This window comes from Cryptomeria japonica, chromosome 5, assembly GCF_030272615.1.
Source record: "Cryptomeria japonica chromosome 5, Sugi_1.0, whole genome shotgun sequence".
Taxonomy (NCBI): Eukaryota; Viridiplantae; Streptophyta; class Pinopsida; order Cupressales; family Cupressaceae; genus Cryptomeria; species Cryptomeria japonica.
Genome location: NC_081409.1, coordinates 196,850,382 through 196,866,531, shown reverse-complemented (window position 1 = coordinate 196,866,531; position 16,150 = coordinate 196,850,382). Strand labels below are relative to the sequence as shown.

General features: G+C 34.7%; 1 protein-coding gene across 1 annotated transcript; it reads left to right on the top strand.

Moving 5' to 3' along the window:
• The first annotated feature begins 4,633 nt into the window (after window positions 1–4,633).
• LOC131027974 (protein trichome berefringence-like 7) lies at window positions 4,634–15,672 on the top strand. The gene is made up of 5 exons (XM_057958070.2): window positions 4,634–4,769; window positions 5,397–6,599; window positions 6,838–7,227; window positions 14,601–14,759; window positions 14,884–15,672. Exons 2-5 carry the CDS (start codon window positions 6,127–6,129, stop codon window positions 15,176–15,178), a joined length of 1,317 nt encoding a protein of 438 aa, XP_057814053.2. The 5' UTR covers window positions 4,634–4,769; window positions 5,397–6,126; the 3' UTR covers window positions 15,179–15,672.
• Window positions 15,673–16,150: the final 478 nt, after the last annotated feature.

The window sequence follows — 16,150 nt, the reverse complement described above, 5'->3', positions numbered from 1 at the left end:
ATATTAGCTATCATCTCCTTTACTTCTATTTATTTTGAATTTGTTAAGGGATCAAAGGAAAAGTTTACTTCTTTATCAAATCCTCTCAGTACAAGTCCATCCAGAGACCCATCTTTGATAGAGTTTCCTACCACCGCATCTTTGCTCCCACCCTCTATTTTTGGCTCTTGCCCTCTTCGCTCCACTGACCCCTGCTTGAAGAATTCCTAATTTAATATGAGTTCTTATTGTTTGGGTCACTTTTTTCTGCTGAATCATCCTCCCTTCTATGTCTATTAGTGTCTTCTCTTGCCTTATGAATAATTGGGTTACCTAAGAATCCTTCACCTCACCTTTCCAAGTGGTGCTCTAACACCACTTTCTACTTCCAAGGGCCTAATTCAAAATTATTTTCTAGTTCCTTCCAACATCCACCATCCACCATCCAGATCAACCTCCACACAAATCCTAGCAAAGGATATGTCCTTTCCTTCACTGATCTCCTTGTCTATTTTCACAAAAGAGCCTAATTATTCTCATATTACCCTCATAGACTCTTCACTCCAATAATTTAAAGGTAGATTGTAGATCCTTATCCACATTGGAGCTCTTCCCACTTTGTGAACATTTGGATTGAAATTTGGCTCCTAGTCTTTGATGTAAAAACCTAGATCATCCATCAACATTGGACCTCCCTTCAATGTTTCTTCTTTTGATTCTACTGATCTTAATTTTATTAGAAAGAAATTATTTGACTATACCTTGGCTGATACCTCGTCTCCCTTATTTTCTTTCCACTAGTTTAAGATCTTCTTTTTGAGACCAAGACCCCAAACATTTAACAAAGAAGGCTTTGTCTTTGAATCATGCCATGTTGCTCTCCAAATATTTGGATAGCAAAATCATCGCTTTGCTCTATAAACTTTTGAAAGGAATTGGATCCTGATTAGGTTTCCTCTTATTATTATTTGCATATTTTCGATTCCTCCTATACCCATCAAATATGGTACATGATAGTCTCATGTTTTCCTAACTCTATGGAATGCAATCCAAATTATTTGAATTGATTATGCAAATATTTAAAAATTTATACCTTAAATTAATTTTTTTTTTAAAGATTCCAAGAAGCATTAAATTCCTCACTTTAATTCACTAAATGCTTTGTTGCCAATAAATAGTATGCTCTATGGAACAATTTATAAATGGAAAAGATTACTATCACACAAATTTTCTTGTCAAAAATATTGTAAATGAATGTCTACTTGGATTCCAAGCTATTTGGCTTGATTCTTGATGTTTGAAAATTTATACAAATTTAAGAAGTTGAAAAAATATTTTAAAAAGAAAATTATTAAATTCTCCATTTTTATTATACATTAAATGATTTGCCAAAAATAAATAGTATACCTTATGGATCAATTAAAAACTAAGAAAAAATACAATTAAACAAATTTTCTTGACACAAATATTGTAAATGAGAGTCTCCATCTACTCCAAGCTATTTCAATTGATTCACCTTTCATGTTTGAAAATTTACACAAATTTAAGTTCTTAAAAAACACAAAATATAAAAAGTATTAATTACCCACTTTTATACATTACATGCTTTACCAATAATAAATAGTATACTTTGTGGATATATGAGTCTCTCCATGCGCTCCAATCTACTTGAATTGACTCTACACCTTTCATGTTTGGAAAATCACATAGCTTTCAAGGAAAGAAATTTTATTACGTAACACACAATTTTTAGAAGCATTAAATTCCTCTTTTATATAGTAAATGCTTTGCAAACAATAAATAGTATACTTTGTGGGTCAATTAAAAAATTGAAAAGATTGCAATCACACAAATTTTCATGTCACAATAATTATAAATAATGACCTACATACACTTTCAACTTCATGAAATGCACTCCAAGCTATCAAGATTGATTTGGCACCTTTTTTTTTAATGAATAAGTGCATCATTTTCTATTAATTAAAAATATTTACACATATTCTACACTTTTCATGTTTGTACTAACTTTAAGGAATTATAATCTAAAAAATGGAAAAGATTAACAATTGCACAATTTTTTATGTCACAAGTATTGTAAATGAATGTTTACATGCATTCCCAACTATTTGGCTTGATTCTCGCCTTTCATGTTTGAAAATTTACACAATTGTAAGAAGTTGAAATAAATATTTTAAAAAGAAAAAAATTAAATTCTCCATTTTTATTATACATGACATGCTTTTCTAATAAGCTTTGTAGATCAATTAAAAAATAAGGAAAAATTACAATTGAACAATTTTTCTTGTAACAAATATTGTAAATGAGAGTCTGCATGTACTCCAAGCCATTTGGGTTGATTCCACAACTTTCATGTTTGAAAATTTACACAATTTTAAGGAGTTCTTAGAAAAACACAAATTCTAAAAAGCATAAAATTCCCACTATTATACATTAAATGCTTTGCAAGCAATAAATAGTGTATTTTGTCGATAAACGAGAGTCTCCATGCACTCAAATCTATTTGGATTCACTTGGAGCTTTCATGTATGGAATATTACACAACTTTGAACACACAATTTTAAGAAGTATTGCATTTCCTACTTTTATATAGTAAATGCTCTCCCAACAATAAATAATATACTTTGTGGATCAATTAAAAAATAAAAAATATTTCAGCCACACAAATTTCTATGTCAAAGTTATTATAAGTGATGACCTACATACACTTTTAGCTCCATGAAATGCACTCCAAGCTATCTGGATTGATTTTGCACCATTTTTTTAATGGATACATGTGTCAATTTCTATTAATAAAAAAATATTTACATATATTCTACACTTTTTATGTTTGTACTAACTTTGAGAAATTAGAAGAAAAAATAGAAAGTATTACAATTGCACAAAATTCCGTATCACAAGTATTGTAAATGAATGTCTACACGCATTCCAAACTATTGGGCTTGATTCAGGGCTTTCATGTTTGAAAATTTACACAATTTTAAGAAGTTAATTTTTTATTTTTTTAAAAGAAAAACATTAATTTCTCCATTTTCATTATACATGAAATGTTTTGCCAATACAAATAGTATGCTTTGTGGATCAATTAAAAAAAATAGAAAAATTACAATTGAACAAATTTTCTTATCACAAATATTGTAAATTTCAATTGATTCTCCACTTTTCATGTTTGAAAATTTACACAATTTTAAGAGTTATTACAAAAAACACAAAATTTAAAAAACATTAAATTACCTACTTTTATACATTAAAATACTATGTCAATGATAGCTACGCGGATAAATGAGAGCCTCCAAATGCTCCAATCTATTTGGATTGACTTGCACCTTTCATGTTTGGAATAGTACACAACTTTGAGGAATTATAAGAAAACACACCATTTTAAGGAACATTAAATTCCTCACTTTTATAGAGTAAATGCTTTGCCAACATTAAATAATATACTTTGTAGATCAATTAAAAAATCGAAAAAATTCTAGTCACACAAATTTGCATGTCCCAATTGTTATAAATGACGACTTACATACACTTGAAGCTCCATGAAATGCACTCCAAACTATTTAGATTGATTTTGCATTTTCATGTTTAGATATTTGAAATACTTTAATTATGAAATACACTCCAAGCAATTTAGATTGATTCTGCACTTTTATATTTAGATATGTGAAATACTTTAATTACAAATGACTACCTAAAACACACTTCAAACTAGTTTGAAATGATTCTGCACTTTCATGTTTGAATATTTTACAATTTTAATTATAAATGAAGACCTACATTCTCTTCCAACTCTTTAAAATGCATTCCAAACTATTTGGGTTGATTCTGTACCTTTCATGTTTAAATACTTTAATTATGAATTTTAAAACGTACATTTACTTCCAACTCTATGAACTGCACTCCAAGTTATATGGATTGATTCTGCACCTTTCAAATATGAATATCTGTACAAATTTAAGAATTTAAAAGAAAAACACGAAATTCTAAGCAGCTTTAAATTCCCTGGTCGTATACCCGGGTGCTCTGCAATTAACTACCGGAAAGAAGCGGTGAGCTTTGGGGGTCCCATGTTATATGTGGTTTAACTTTATACACCTGTAATGGAAGCTTTACCCACAGTCTTTCTGACCGGGCAAGTGGGTCGACATCCTCCAGACTATATTAAAAAACACTCTTCGAGACGCAATAATTAGGAGGGTATATTAAGGCAGAATTTTAACCAGACAATTCCGACAAAGATACATGTGCATAATCTGATCTAGGTAATCTATTGTATTCTATTCGATAGCATCAACCTTACAAACTGACGTCTCAAACAAGCAATTTTTTTCTTCACTGACAAGATAATCTTCCAATAGATTTCATCCGATCCATCGTAAGGTGGGTCGGTTTGCAAGTATCATATTACATCACATCACTTAACGTTGGTTAAATGTCAAGAGGCCCACCTGATTTGTTTAAATTAATCTTCACACTATTTTGCTTTTGGTGTTGGGTAAGTAGTATGTTCGGCCGGTGGAGTTTGCTTGTCAAAATCTGGACCAATCTTCAATACAGACATAATAGTTCTAGTGACCGGCTCAAGCTGCCATTTTTTTCAACAATACAAGTGTCCACTGAAGCTGAAAAAGTTATACTCTGAAAAAATGTCCAAGAATCTGGTGGTGTTTAGTGTGTGGTCTTTTTGCAGGTACTGTTTTGTCCTTGGTTTGAGGATTTCTTCTTGTTCTGGTAAATTATAGAAGAGTGAAATTTTACTGGTTCAGTCTCTGGTGGGTTTTTCTTTTCGGTAGATTTAGGCTTACCTTTGAGGATGATTTGTTTGTTTGTCTGTTATGTTATTGTTTGTAGTGTTGCAATGGAGGAAAAATAATGGAGGTTGAGTGTTTTAATCTCAGATTAGTTCATCACTATCATTAGTTGGTTTTGTACAAGCTATTTTTTGATTTTACAGTGTCTATTGTTTAACTGTTTATTCTATGTGTTAGAATATTTTTAGTTTAGTGGTTGAATCTCAGATTATTATTATTTTTGTTGTGCTTATGGATAAAAAAATTCATGCTTTGATGATTTAGTCTCAGATGGGTTTTTGGGTTCTAAATTAATATTGTTTCTGTAATGCTTTTGGATTATAGAAGTCACGTTATAGTGATTCAGTGGGTTTTTGGGTTCTCAATTATGATTGTTTGCCTTTTGGATGAAGAATTCATATTTTTTGATTAGTCTCAAATGGGTTTTTCAGTATGATTGGTTTCATTCAAGCCCTTCTTGAATTTGTAGTACTTATCATTTCAAGTGTTTTAAAATGGTGGAAGAATTCATTGTAGACTTCGGGCTATGTACATTTTTCTTTTTTGTTTCCACTCAAGTTGCTTAAAGAAGTCGGAATCAATTTCCAGGTGAATCTGCCTGCCTCAATTCAATCTGTTCGCTTCTGTTTTCGGAGATTTTTGGGTTGTTAAGGCACAGGTGTTGATGTGGTGTACTGGATATTTTGAATTTTAATCGACGAGCAAGTTTTCAGGTCAAGAGAACGTAAACTATTGAAACCCACTGCGTTGCAGGCTGTTTAATCAACCCAAGAGGTGGAATAAGTTGCATCGTAAGACTGGGGATCGATCTTCTATATGTGGAAGGATGTCTTTAAGATCTCTGCTGTCTCATTCTGTATTCTATAGATGTTTTTATTTTGAGCTGCACAGGCTTAGGGATCAATTGCAAATCTTGATTATCACGAGGTCCGAGTTCAAAGCTTGACTACTGAGAGATTCTGCAGCTGAGGATATATATTGTTTGCTTCTGGAAGACCAGGCATTCCTGGTGACAAGGGGATTATACCTATTTACTAGAGGAATCATCCAAGCCCTGCAAATTGTAAAATATCAGTAGTTTTCCCTATTGATGCCCAGCTGGTCTGCCTTACCTTACCTTTGGTACTTTGTTTTGCTATAACGAGAATAAGGAAATCTAATCAATTCATATCAGAGACTGTCTCATTAGGATCAGTGTTGAGGCTCCTTATCCAGGCAGCAGGATCATGTATGGAGCCAATGGAATGTAGATTATGCCATCTCTGAAGGCCTGAATAAACTATCTTGTTTTGATAGTTTGCCGCCAATTTGGTTCAAGATGAGGGGCCGTGGATTGGTTCGTTCTTTAATTTCAGTATATGATGTATTGCACAAAAGGTTGTCAAATACTATAGGAGTTCTCACTAACCAATTCGGTCAAAGAACTTACAGCGTTGGATCAGGAGGATATCGCAAGATTGGGCATCGTAGTTTGTGCTGCTTGGCAGCAATCCTTCCGTTCATCTTCCTAACTTTCATTGCAAGTGAAGGATATTTTCAAACTCATTTATCGGAGGAGCTTGTTTCTTCTACACAGTTCAGTGCTGCAGTTAATTCTATCATTAGTGGCTTCAATTCAAATTCTAGTTGTGATGTTTTCAGTGGAAAATGGGTTTATGACAAGACATACCCTTTATACAATGTCTCTGAGTGCCCTTTTGCGGAACATGGCTTCCGTTGTCAGAACAATGGCAGGAAAGATCAAGATTACATGAAATGGAGATGGAAACCTCTTAGTTGCGATATACCAAGGTATATCTAAATATTAGGGTGTGCAATTGACTGTTTTGTACGTATCAAATTTGAAAAGAGCACTATTCCTGCTTGGAACTCTCTGCATTTCTGTCTGTCTTTTTTTGTGTTCTTATCTTGTTTCAACTTTGTTTATTTTTCATCTTCTCATTAATAGTATTCTTGAATGCAGTATTTGAGCTGATGTCATATGTATGGGGAATGGATGTGGTCTTGACTAGACTTGGTGTGGCAACAGGTTTAATCCATCTGATATTCTGCAAAGATTACAAGGATTGCGAGTTGTATTTGTTGGAGATTCCATGGCCAGAACACAATGGGAGTCTCTTATTTGCCTTCTTATGCAGGGTGTAGCTGATAAGCGATCGGTTTATGAAATAAACGGCAAAAAAATTACAAAGCTGGTTCCCTTTCTGCGTGTCCGGTTTAGTTCTTTTAACTTCACTATTGAGTACTATCGGTCGCCTTTTCTTGTACAAAAGGGTAGTCCACCTAAAAATGTACCTAAAAGGGTTCACCGCACTCTTAAGCTGGACAAAATGGATGATTCTAACAAAAGGTGGCTTGATGCAGATATATTGATTTTCAATTCTGGACATTGGTGGACACCTACAAAAACTTACCAACTGTAAGTATTTCTCTTGCATTACTTAAGATAATTTATGCTTCAAGTCACATTTTGTATCAGTTTTGAATCTTTGATTTAACTTCTAGAAGGTACTCCTTTTATGTGTGAAGCTGGGTATAGCAGAGCTATGGGGAGTATAAAATTAGGCCAATTGATCCTGAAGATTTACAGCAATATTTGGCTAGTTCAAACAAAAAGTACCAAGCTTATAGATCTGTATTGAAAGAGCCACTCTCAGGGATTTTGTATCAAGAAGAAACAAAATGCACGGAAGCCAAAGTATATCCTTAATTGAAATAGGGAAATATATAGAAAATCAGAAAATTTCATCAACATCACAGTAGCACTCTTCTCATAAGATAATGATCGTCTGTGGTAATGAATAGCTCCCAGTAAGCACTCACAGGAATACATTGGATGATAGCTACACAAGGTTAACAAAAATTAAATTATTCAGAGTTTTTTGCAGTTAAGTTGCAACTTAAAAATTTAAATGTAAACGAAGTTTGTGGGCATATCTAGCATCTGGTGGAAGTCTATGAATCATCTCATATCAGAATGTCTGTCTATGGAAATACATAGCCCCGAGCAATTACAGAAAGGATTAGATTTCAATCAATTACTGTTACAATTACTTAGGAAGGTAAGAACAATTTTGTTTTATTCAGAGTGGGTTAGAAGATAAAAATTCAAATTTGGGAGACTGTATTGTGGATTATGCAAGCTATGGGTTTAAAATCCCCAACACCTTTGTCCATTATAAATTGTAGCATCACCTTCCACACAATCAATTTTCTGTACTAATGTAAATCTTACATACAACCAGAACAGTTATTATTGTAAGGGGAAAGATGCTATGCATGAATGGAAGGAACATAGCAGAGAGGAAGAGTAGCTGTGAGTCATGACACAACAAATACAAAAACCACAAACTCCCTAGTTAGGCTTACTTAGCCCACCATAGAAACTGACACAAACTTGTGTTACAATACCCTATAGCCCACCTCAAACATTGCACCGTCACAACAGTAGAGCTGCCGAGTATGCTATCAGCCTCAATTATCATGTCCAAGGGCATTAACAATAACCACAAGCATTGGCAACATGATTAGTGGCACCCCCACAAAAACCAACAATGCTATCATAGAATAAACTTGACGACCGTTTTCCATCAACTCAACTCAAGTTGCAGTCGAGTTTGGGTTTGAATAAATCTGATGTAAGGTGCCTTCAATGCCATGTCTACCACTACCTGTCAGTTTCTTCTTGTGCTTTGATATTTTTGGAAATTTTGTTGAACTGACATTGGTGGCTGTAGTACTGAGTATTTAGGAGCTTTTCTTTTTTAAGAATATCCATTTTGGTTATTAGTTGGGGGTGTTGTTGTTGGGATGAAACAGGAGTCGTTTTAGAGGCGTGTTGTTGGGATGACCATTGAAGAGAATTTGTGCTGTAATCAAGCTCTGAAATAAGATTATGTCCAATCTGTTATGAAATCTACTTCTTCTGTTAGTTTATTTTAATTTCTTTCTCACTGTTATGAGCTGCAACTAGAGTTTCTTTGCAGATTGGAGAAAAAACTGCATCAATTTTGGAATTGGAGGATTCTAAAAGGTTAGGAGTAGAGAGTTCGTTATAAGAGTTTTGAATAGCTAAGAGGTGAGTTGTGGTTAAGGCTATGGATGCAGAGTTGAAGTTGATTTATGATGTGAAAAAGAGGGTAACTAAGTTGGAAGAAGAATAAAACAATGGAAGAGGCAGAAGTAAACAAAAACAAGTTAGGAAGTTTCAAAAATTGGAGTTTGAGTTTGAGGGATTGTGGTGGATATTGGAGCGATATGAGGCAGGCGATAATGGGAATGCAACAAAAGAGAAAGCTGAAGCAAAAGCATTCAAGGGTTGTGAGCAGATGAAAAGATAGGTGGGGTTAAAGTTTAACCTTTTGAGAAAGAGCTATTTTAAGATTGGAAAGCCATAGAATCTAGGTTTAGCTATGAGATAGAACTGCTAGAGTAGGGAAAGATTAAATCCCCGAGGTGTTGGTAGAATTACTAGTAGATTGAAGGCCCTTAAATGTGCTCTGAAAATAGTCGAGATGTAGGAGATAGATGAATGGGATGAAGATGAAGATGAAGATGATGAGTGGGATGAAGATTTTGAGCTGTGTCACCCTGAAGAAATGGAAAATATTGATGATTACAATGGGAGAGGAGAAGAGTTTGAAGATGATAATGAAAATGACTGTAGCCTATCACTATAAAAGGCCCAAGATGTTACGATAACAAAGATGAATATCTTTGAAGGCTCCATATTTGATGGCAGAGAGGAAGTCCTCATAAAATGTGGTGACATTGTGAAATATGAATGTGGGCATGATATTGTGAGCACGCCAGAAGTTGATATTGGCAGTAATAAGAGATTGGGAGGATAATAGACTTTTGATAGTCTGTAATAGGATAAGGTTTTTATGGTTTATGTGCAAGCACAGCATAAGTTTAGACAAGTGATGAGAAGAGCATGATGGCATTTGGAGGACCATTAGAGGTGGATCTAAGCCCTCAAAAGCTGGGAAAAAAGAAAGGGAACAAATTGGCAGAGGTGGATGATTTCCGGTCAAAGAAGAGGCTGGAAGGAGAGGAATAAGTTATGCCAAAAATGGTAGCTGTACCTAACATGATGGAAGGGCAAGCCATGACAATCAGGTTCTTGAGTTTTCTGAACCAGGAGGTTCAAATTTTCTAAAATGGGGAGAATGGAGTGCCTTTAATGCTATGTCTCCCACTCCCTGTTAGTTTCTTTTTGTGCTTAGATATTTTTGGAAATTTTGTTGCAACTGCCATCGGTGGCTGCTGCTTTAGTGGGTCATTTAGGAGCTCTTCTTTTTTGAGAATTTCAGTTTTGTTTATTAGGGGTTGCATTGCTGTGATGAAATAGGCAAGTTTTCTTGACTGGGCTGGGATCGTCATTGAATCAAATTTGTGCTGTAATCAATTTCAGAAATAAGAGTGTTTGTCCAATTTGTTATAATTCTGCTTCTGCTGTTAGTTTATTTTAATTTCCCACTCAGTGTTATGAGCTGCTACTAGAGTTCTCCTTGCAAACTAGAACAAATTCTGTGTAAAATTGTTAGTACTGTTAACTTGCGAGTTTTTGCAGTTACTCTCTGATTTTTCAAACTCAAATTCATAGTCCTTCCAGTTAGTGTGGATGATAATTTCTTAAAAAAACTAAAGTACTTGTAGGAAACATGCATGTAGTCATCACCTATGTTACCAGAAACGAGAAATGGAAATCGAATGGGATATTTAGAGTTTGCGTGCAATAAAAAGATTTTATGAACATATACATTTTCAAAAAAATATATTTATTACAAAATTGTATTGCACATGTAAATATGCATGCAAGTTAAAATTTATGAAATTAAAAACATAATAAGAATAAAAAACTAATAATATTTTATCTTATAAAAAATATAAAAATATATATATAAAAATCAATTGCTATAAGCAGTTAGGCTGTAAATTTACGAGTATATGTGTCCAACAAACTCTGTTTCTTAGTAAAGTAGTTAGTACTCAGAAAGCTTCACTAATGATTATAATATGACATTTAACAATATTAATAAAAACAGTTCCGTCCTCTTAGTCAATTAGAGCATAGATGGCCTACTGTTAAGCAGGTATTGGGATGCATCTTTACTGCTTCTTTGGTGATTATTTTAGACTTGGAAATCTGATCGATGTTTGTGAAAATGCAGCTGGACTTTCCTGCTAGCATATTGGGGATGTTGTCCCCAAACAGACCCTGCAGAAAAAATTGGGATTCCTGTCATTACCAACTTGGCATCAGAAGGGTGATGATAATCAGTCTGTTTAGAGCTTAGATCCACGACTAAAGAGCTTCTTTTGACAGTTATTTGTATTTTCAAGTCTGTATATTTCATTATAAGAGCTGGACAGAATTGGCAACTTAATGCAGATTAATATTTTCTCCCAATCTGAAGAACCTAGGTATAACTCATTACAATTCAACTTGAAAATAAGGAACACAAGGCTTAGGGTATCCAACTCTTTAAAAAAACTATTTATGATTGAAAGGAGATGAAAAAAACATTTAGAAGATGCTATGTTGCCTGCACCATATGGGAGTTCTCAAGGCGGTTTTTGGTAGAATGTATGGAAGTTTCTAGTGGGGAGGATGCAGTTTAACCAGTAAAGTAATGTGATGATCTTTGGAGCATGCAATTAGAAAGGGTGAATTTTGGAGGCCGCCTTGAAGAATGCCACTAGTATAATGTTGAGGAGGTTGAAGGTGCTGGGAGTTAGCTATGTATATGAGACGAGTTATGAGAAATTTGTTCCCAATAGTCTATGGTGGATTGAGCATTCTAGATATTATTTGTTTAATATGAATCTTTAGGTTCTGGCCGCCTTGAACTCAGCTCTAATGCTAAGGTATGGTCCTCCCAAGTTCAGTTAGGAGTCTAAAAACACCAGCAATAATTCCAAGTGCTATGGAAGGTGATGGTCACCCATGCACAAGTACTGTGAGGCAGATATAAGGCTTGAATTGCTGATTTCTTTCCTGAAAGCAGGAGTGATTACATCTGCATTGCTATGCTAGTCCATAAACACATCTGGTGTAGACAGACAATTAAAAGTTGGGGACCTAGGTGTCTTAGTTGATAAGGCAATGTAGCTATGGAATAGTGATGCAGTCTTGTAGGTTTCTTATTTTACAGCGTGATATGTTTTCTAACAAAGAAACCAGGCGATTGGTTATTTAAAGTGTACAAATACCATTGAAGACCCAAATCTGTCAAAATGAAGCCAAGGAACATTTGTTGTGGTGTTAATTCTTTGCTACAATAAGTTCATGAATTTGTGAGCGGTTGTTGGATCCCGTTGCACCTTCCCCGCAACTTATGTTTGAAGGCCAAGTTATACATGTACAGATCATTATGTGCCTAGTTGTGACAATCTGTGAGCTGACTGACTATCTTGAATAAGTATTTGTATGCTAGTGACTTAGATTGCATAAATTTCATGTCAATGATGGTTGGAAGTTTGTGGAAGGGGTGACCTATGTTGATTTTTATAGAAAATGTGATGCTAGAACTTAAGGTCACTGGGAGTGCCAAAAGCATTATTGTTTTAATTAGAAAACTTGTAGATCTCATTGGGTCATCGCGCTATTGTAGTTTTAACTTTTGCTACATTTATATTCTTCAAGAAAAATCTTGCTTTCATTAACAAAGGTTTTCTTCTAGACTGATTTGTCTACTGTTCAAATGCATATAACATTACATGTTTGACCAGTACATATATTTTCAGTTCTAGCTGCACTTTGCAATGACAACTTATTTAGTGACATGGTCATGAGTCTACTTGTGTCTTGGATTCCACCCTTGAGATCCTAAAAAGGCTTCTCACACCAGCTAATCCCATCTGTTACCTTGCCTAACATTCTGGGTTGCCTGGCCCCACCTTGGCAGTGTTTCCAGTATCACTTTCCATCTTCGCCTGGGTTTGTTATGCCTCTTGACTACTTCCGAGTTGAATCTTAGGGACTTCCTTCTCACTTGTATAATGTCTGCATAGGGATCCCCAATTGGTGGAAACCCACTCTTAAGCTCTGGCTCCATAAAGATTGCATAGTCTAAGTGACACCATGGCTGTTGCCAATAATCTGTGGGTTCTCCACCAGTGTCATAAGAATATCTACGAGACTAAAATTTTCACATGGTCATGTAAATGATTTTACTTTCGAGTATTTATAGCCCGCCTTCCATGCTCAGTTTGTAGTGACTATGCTTCATTCTAGAATCTCAGATGTCAAATTAATGCAAGCACCATCCATCTCCGCCTGTGTTTGTTATGCCTCTTGACGACATTCGATTTGAATCTTAGGGACTTCCAACTCACTTGTATAATCACTGCATTGGGACTCCAAATTGGTGGAAACCCACACTTAAACTCTGGCTCCAAAACGATTGCATAATCCAAATGACACCATGACTGTTGCCAGTAATCTGTGGATTCTCTGCCAGTGTCATAAGAATATCGACAAAGACTAAAATTTTCACATGGTCATATAAATGATTTTACTTTCGAGCATTTATAACCCCCTTCCATGCTCAGTTTGTAGTGACTATACTTTATCCTACTAGAATCTCAGGTGTCAAATTTAATGCAAGCACCATCCATGAAGTCCACATGGATTCCTGTGTGTGTGTAACTTTTTCTTTTCTATATTCCACTAAGGCTCATTTTACTATTCACCTTGGATAAACCAATCTATTCCACAACTAAAGAGTTAAATCATTGTAAAAGTTCTGTATGCGTTTATTATTGGCTTCTATCAAGAATCTTTTGCAATTGAGACCTTAGTAAAATGTTAATGGCATTCAAATTGCTCTGAAATTGTGCTTAAAAGCATGGTACAGTGACCCTCCAAATGTTTATCATAGTCGAAGATTAAAAAAAACCAGTAATGTAGCTATATTTCGACTCCCATTTGAGATTGCCCTAATAAGGGGATTATCTGTTCTTCCTGTAGGTCTGACCAAACATCCAAAAGTCCAGAAACTCATCCTCAAAGGCAGGTTATGTAGCATAATGTTGCATGAGCATGTTCTTTCTTTTTATATCTGATGAGATGATGTCACTCAATTTCGCATGCAACTTGAGCTTTAATGTTGCGTCCTCCTTTGATTTACTCAGTAGCCTTGTAATATGAATAAACTGTTGGAAATGTTAATGCATTTTCTGGATTGATGAGGTAGTTTTCTGTTGTTATTTATCAACTCATGGTTTGATCATTCACGTGCACAAGATGGCTGTCTGTTCTAGCATAAAGCCATGTTTATAGAAAATTTTACATATACATATAGGTAGATGCAATAGAAGAATGAGAATTTCAGTGAGGGACTCGCCACTTGTCCAGACCAAACCACTTTGATATTCACATATCTAATGTTAATTGAACCCAAAATAAAAAATTCTTTATGAAGCTCTAAATGTTTTGGAATGTTTGCTCGAAAATAATTGTATCTGTTTTTCTTTTTTTTTGGTTGTTCAGGGTTCAATGTGGTTTGTACCAAGTCCTAACCAAGTGGCTTGTGCCTCTTTGAAATCTCCATTCCCCTATGGTATCATCTATATGTTTCTGTAAAATTTTCTATAAATATGGCTTTTTGGTAGACGAAGTTCTCCATGTTTTTGAATGTTTGCTGAATAATAGTTCTGTCTGTTTTTTATGAATATTTTTTTTAGTTGTTTTATTGAAAATGTTCTACATTCTTCTATTCGTTTATTTTATTTTTATGAGATTGTCTACTATGATCCTAATCATAAACACCTGGGTTCAGACAGGGGGTGCTATTTCCAGGTTGGGGACTCGTTAAAATTGGGAATGAAGATTGAAGCTGCGTATCAGAAAGCCATCAGTACCTGGGCATCATGGGTGGAAAGTGCAGTCAACACAAGCAGAACCCATGTCTTTTTTCGTAGCTTTGAACCTAGCCATTGGAGGTGAGAACAAAAATTAGGCATGTTGCATTTTGCCAAGCTGTATGCAAATTACTACTTGTTTTCAGTGTCTTTTAATGATAATACATTAAACTAAACATGTTTTGCTTAATAACATGATATTCAGTGGTTCCTGGGATAATTTATCTTGCAAAGTAAGCCGACAGCCTATCTCCAATTTGAAAAGAATCAGGGGTTACCTATTGTCTCAGATTTCATGGGATGTTATAGCACGTATGAAAGCTCCAGTGACTTTCCTGAATGTTACAACATTGTCTGCTTATCGAACTGATGCACATATTGGTAAGTGGAGTGATAAGCCTGATGTACCTGACTGTAGTCATTGGTGTCTCCCTGGAGTGCCTGATATATGGAATGAGATGCTTTTTTCCTCATTTTTTATGAGAGGAAGGCGAGTTTAGGAACAGATTATTGATTGTACACTGAGATAAGCAAAAGCAGCAAGGTCTATTGCATCATCTAACTCTTTTGCTTAAAGCTCTGGATAGAGTCCTGGGGACCTGATGATCCATTCATACATCCCATTGCCATAGAAACTAACACAACTCATTTGTTTTTGGTGAAAATTGTCACACGTATTCTAAGTCTGTAAAATGTGGTTACATTGTTGTGCCTAACAATTGAAAGGACATTTTAATAAGCCAAGCATGTATTGGAAGGACATTTTAATAAGCCAAGCTTGTATTGGAAGAACATTTTAATAAGACAAGCTTGTATTGGAAGTACATTTTTTATATCATATTGGAAGATGCCTGTTTTTAACGGGTCTATGTACCAGACATAAATATTTATGCAGAGTAAATAAGATTCTCTGTTGAGCTGCTGGCCTTTCGTGCTCTGTAATTCTGTGTTTAATAAATTTTTACCCCTTTGGTGTCAAACACCACTTCCTGAATTCATGAGTATTTGAAATCAAATGGAACTCTACGCCAATCAGATTTAGCTATATATCTTATTTTTCTTTTGGAAATCATGAGTAACTCACATGCAATTCTTTTCTAGAATTTTATTAGAGTATGTCTATCTCACAAATATTAAATGCTGCACTTTGCGACTTATAGAGTTTTTCTTGTTTTATCTAAAATTATCTCAACTTCAAGGTAGGAATTAGCATTTAGGTAGCTTTTGCTGCGTCCTACTGTTCTGTTCTTTCGATATAAAGAAGACCGTACATTATGCTAAAATGTGGGCTCTAGCTCACCCCAAGGCACTATTCAAAGCTTTAGAGTCTGCAAGAATCCAAGTTGGATATGAGAAACTAAAACCATTTATCGAAGAGAGATCGATAATCCACTGACTCTGGAAACATATTAGATGATATGGATGACATTTTTATTTAAAATTGTACCCTAGGAGGTGCGATATAAGATTTT

Excerpts from the sequence above, each read along its gene's own strand:
- LOC131027974 (XM_057958070.2), top strand. The coding sequence starts at position 6,127 with ATGAGGGGCCGTGGATTGGTTCGTTCTTTAATTTCAGTATATGATGTA. Across the intron at positions 7,228-14,600 it reads CCTACAAAAACTTACCAACT|GGGGTGCTATTTCCAGGTTG; the intron begins GTAAGTATTTCT and ends GGGTTCAGACAG. Across the intron at positions 14,760-14,883 it reads TTTGAACCTAGCCATTGGAG|TGGTTCCTGGGATAATTTAT; the intron begins GTGAGAACAAAA and ends CATGATATTCAG.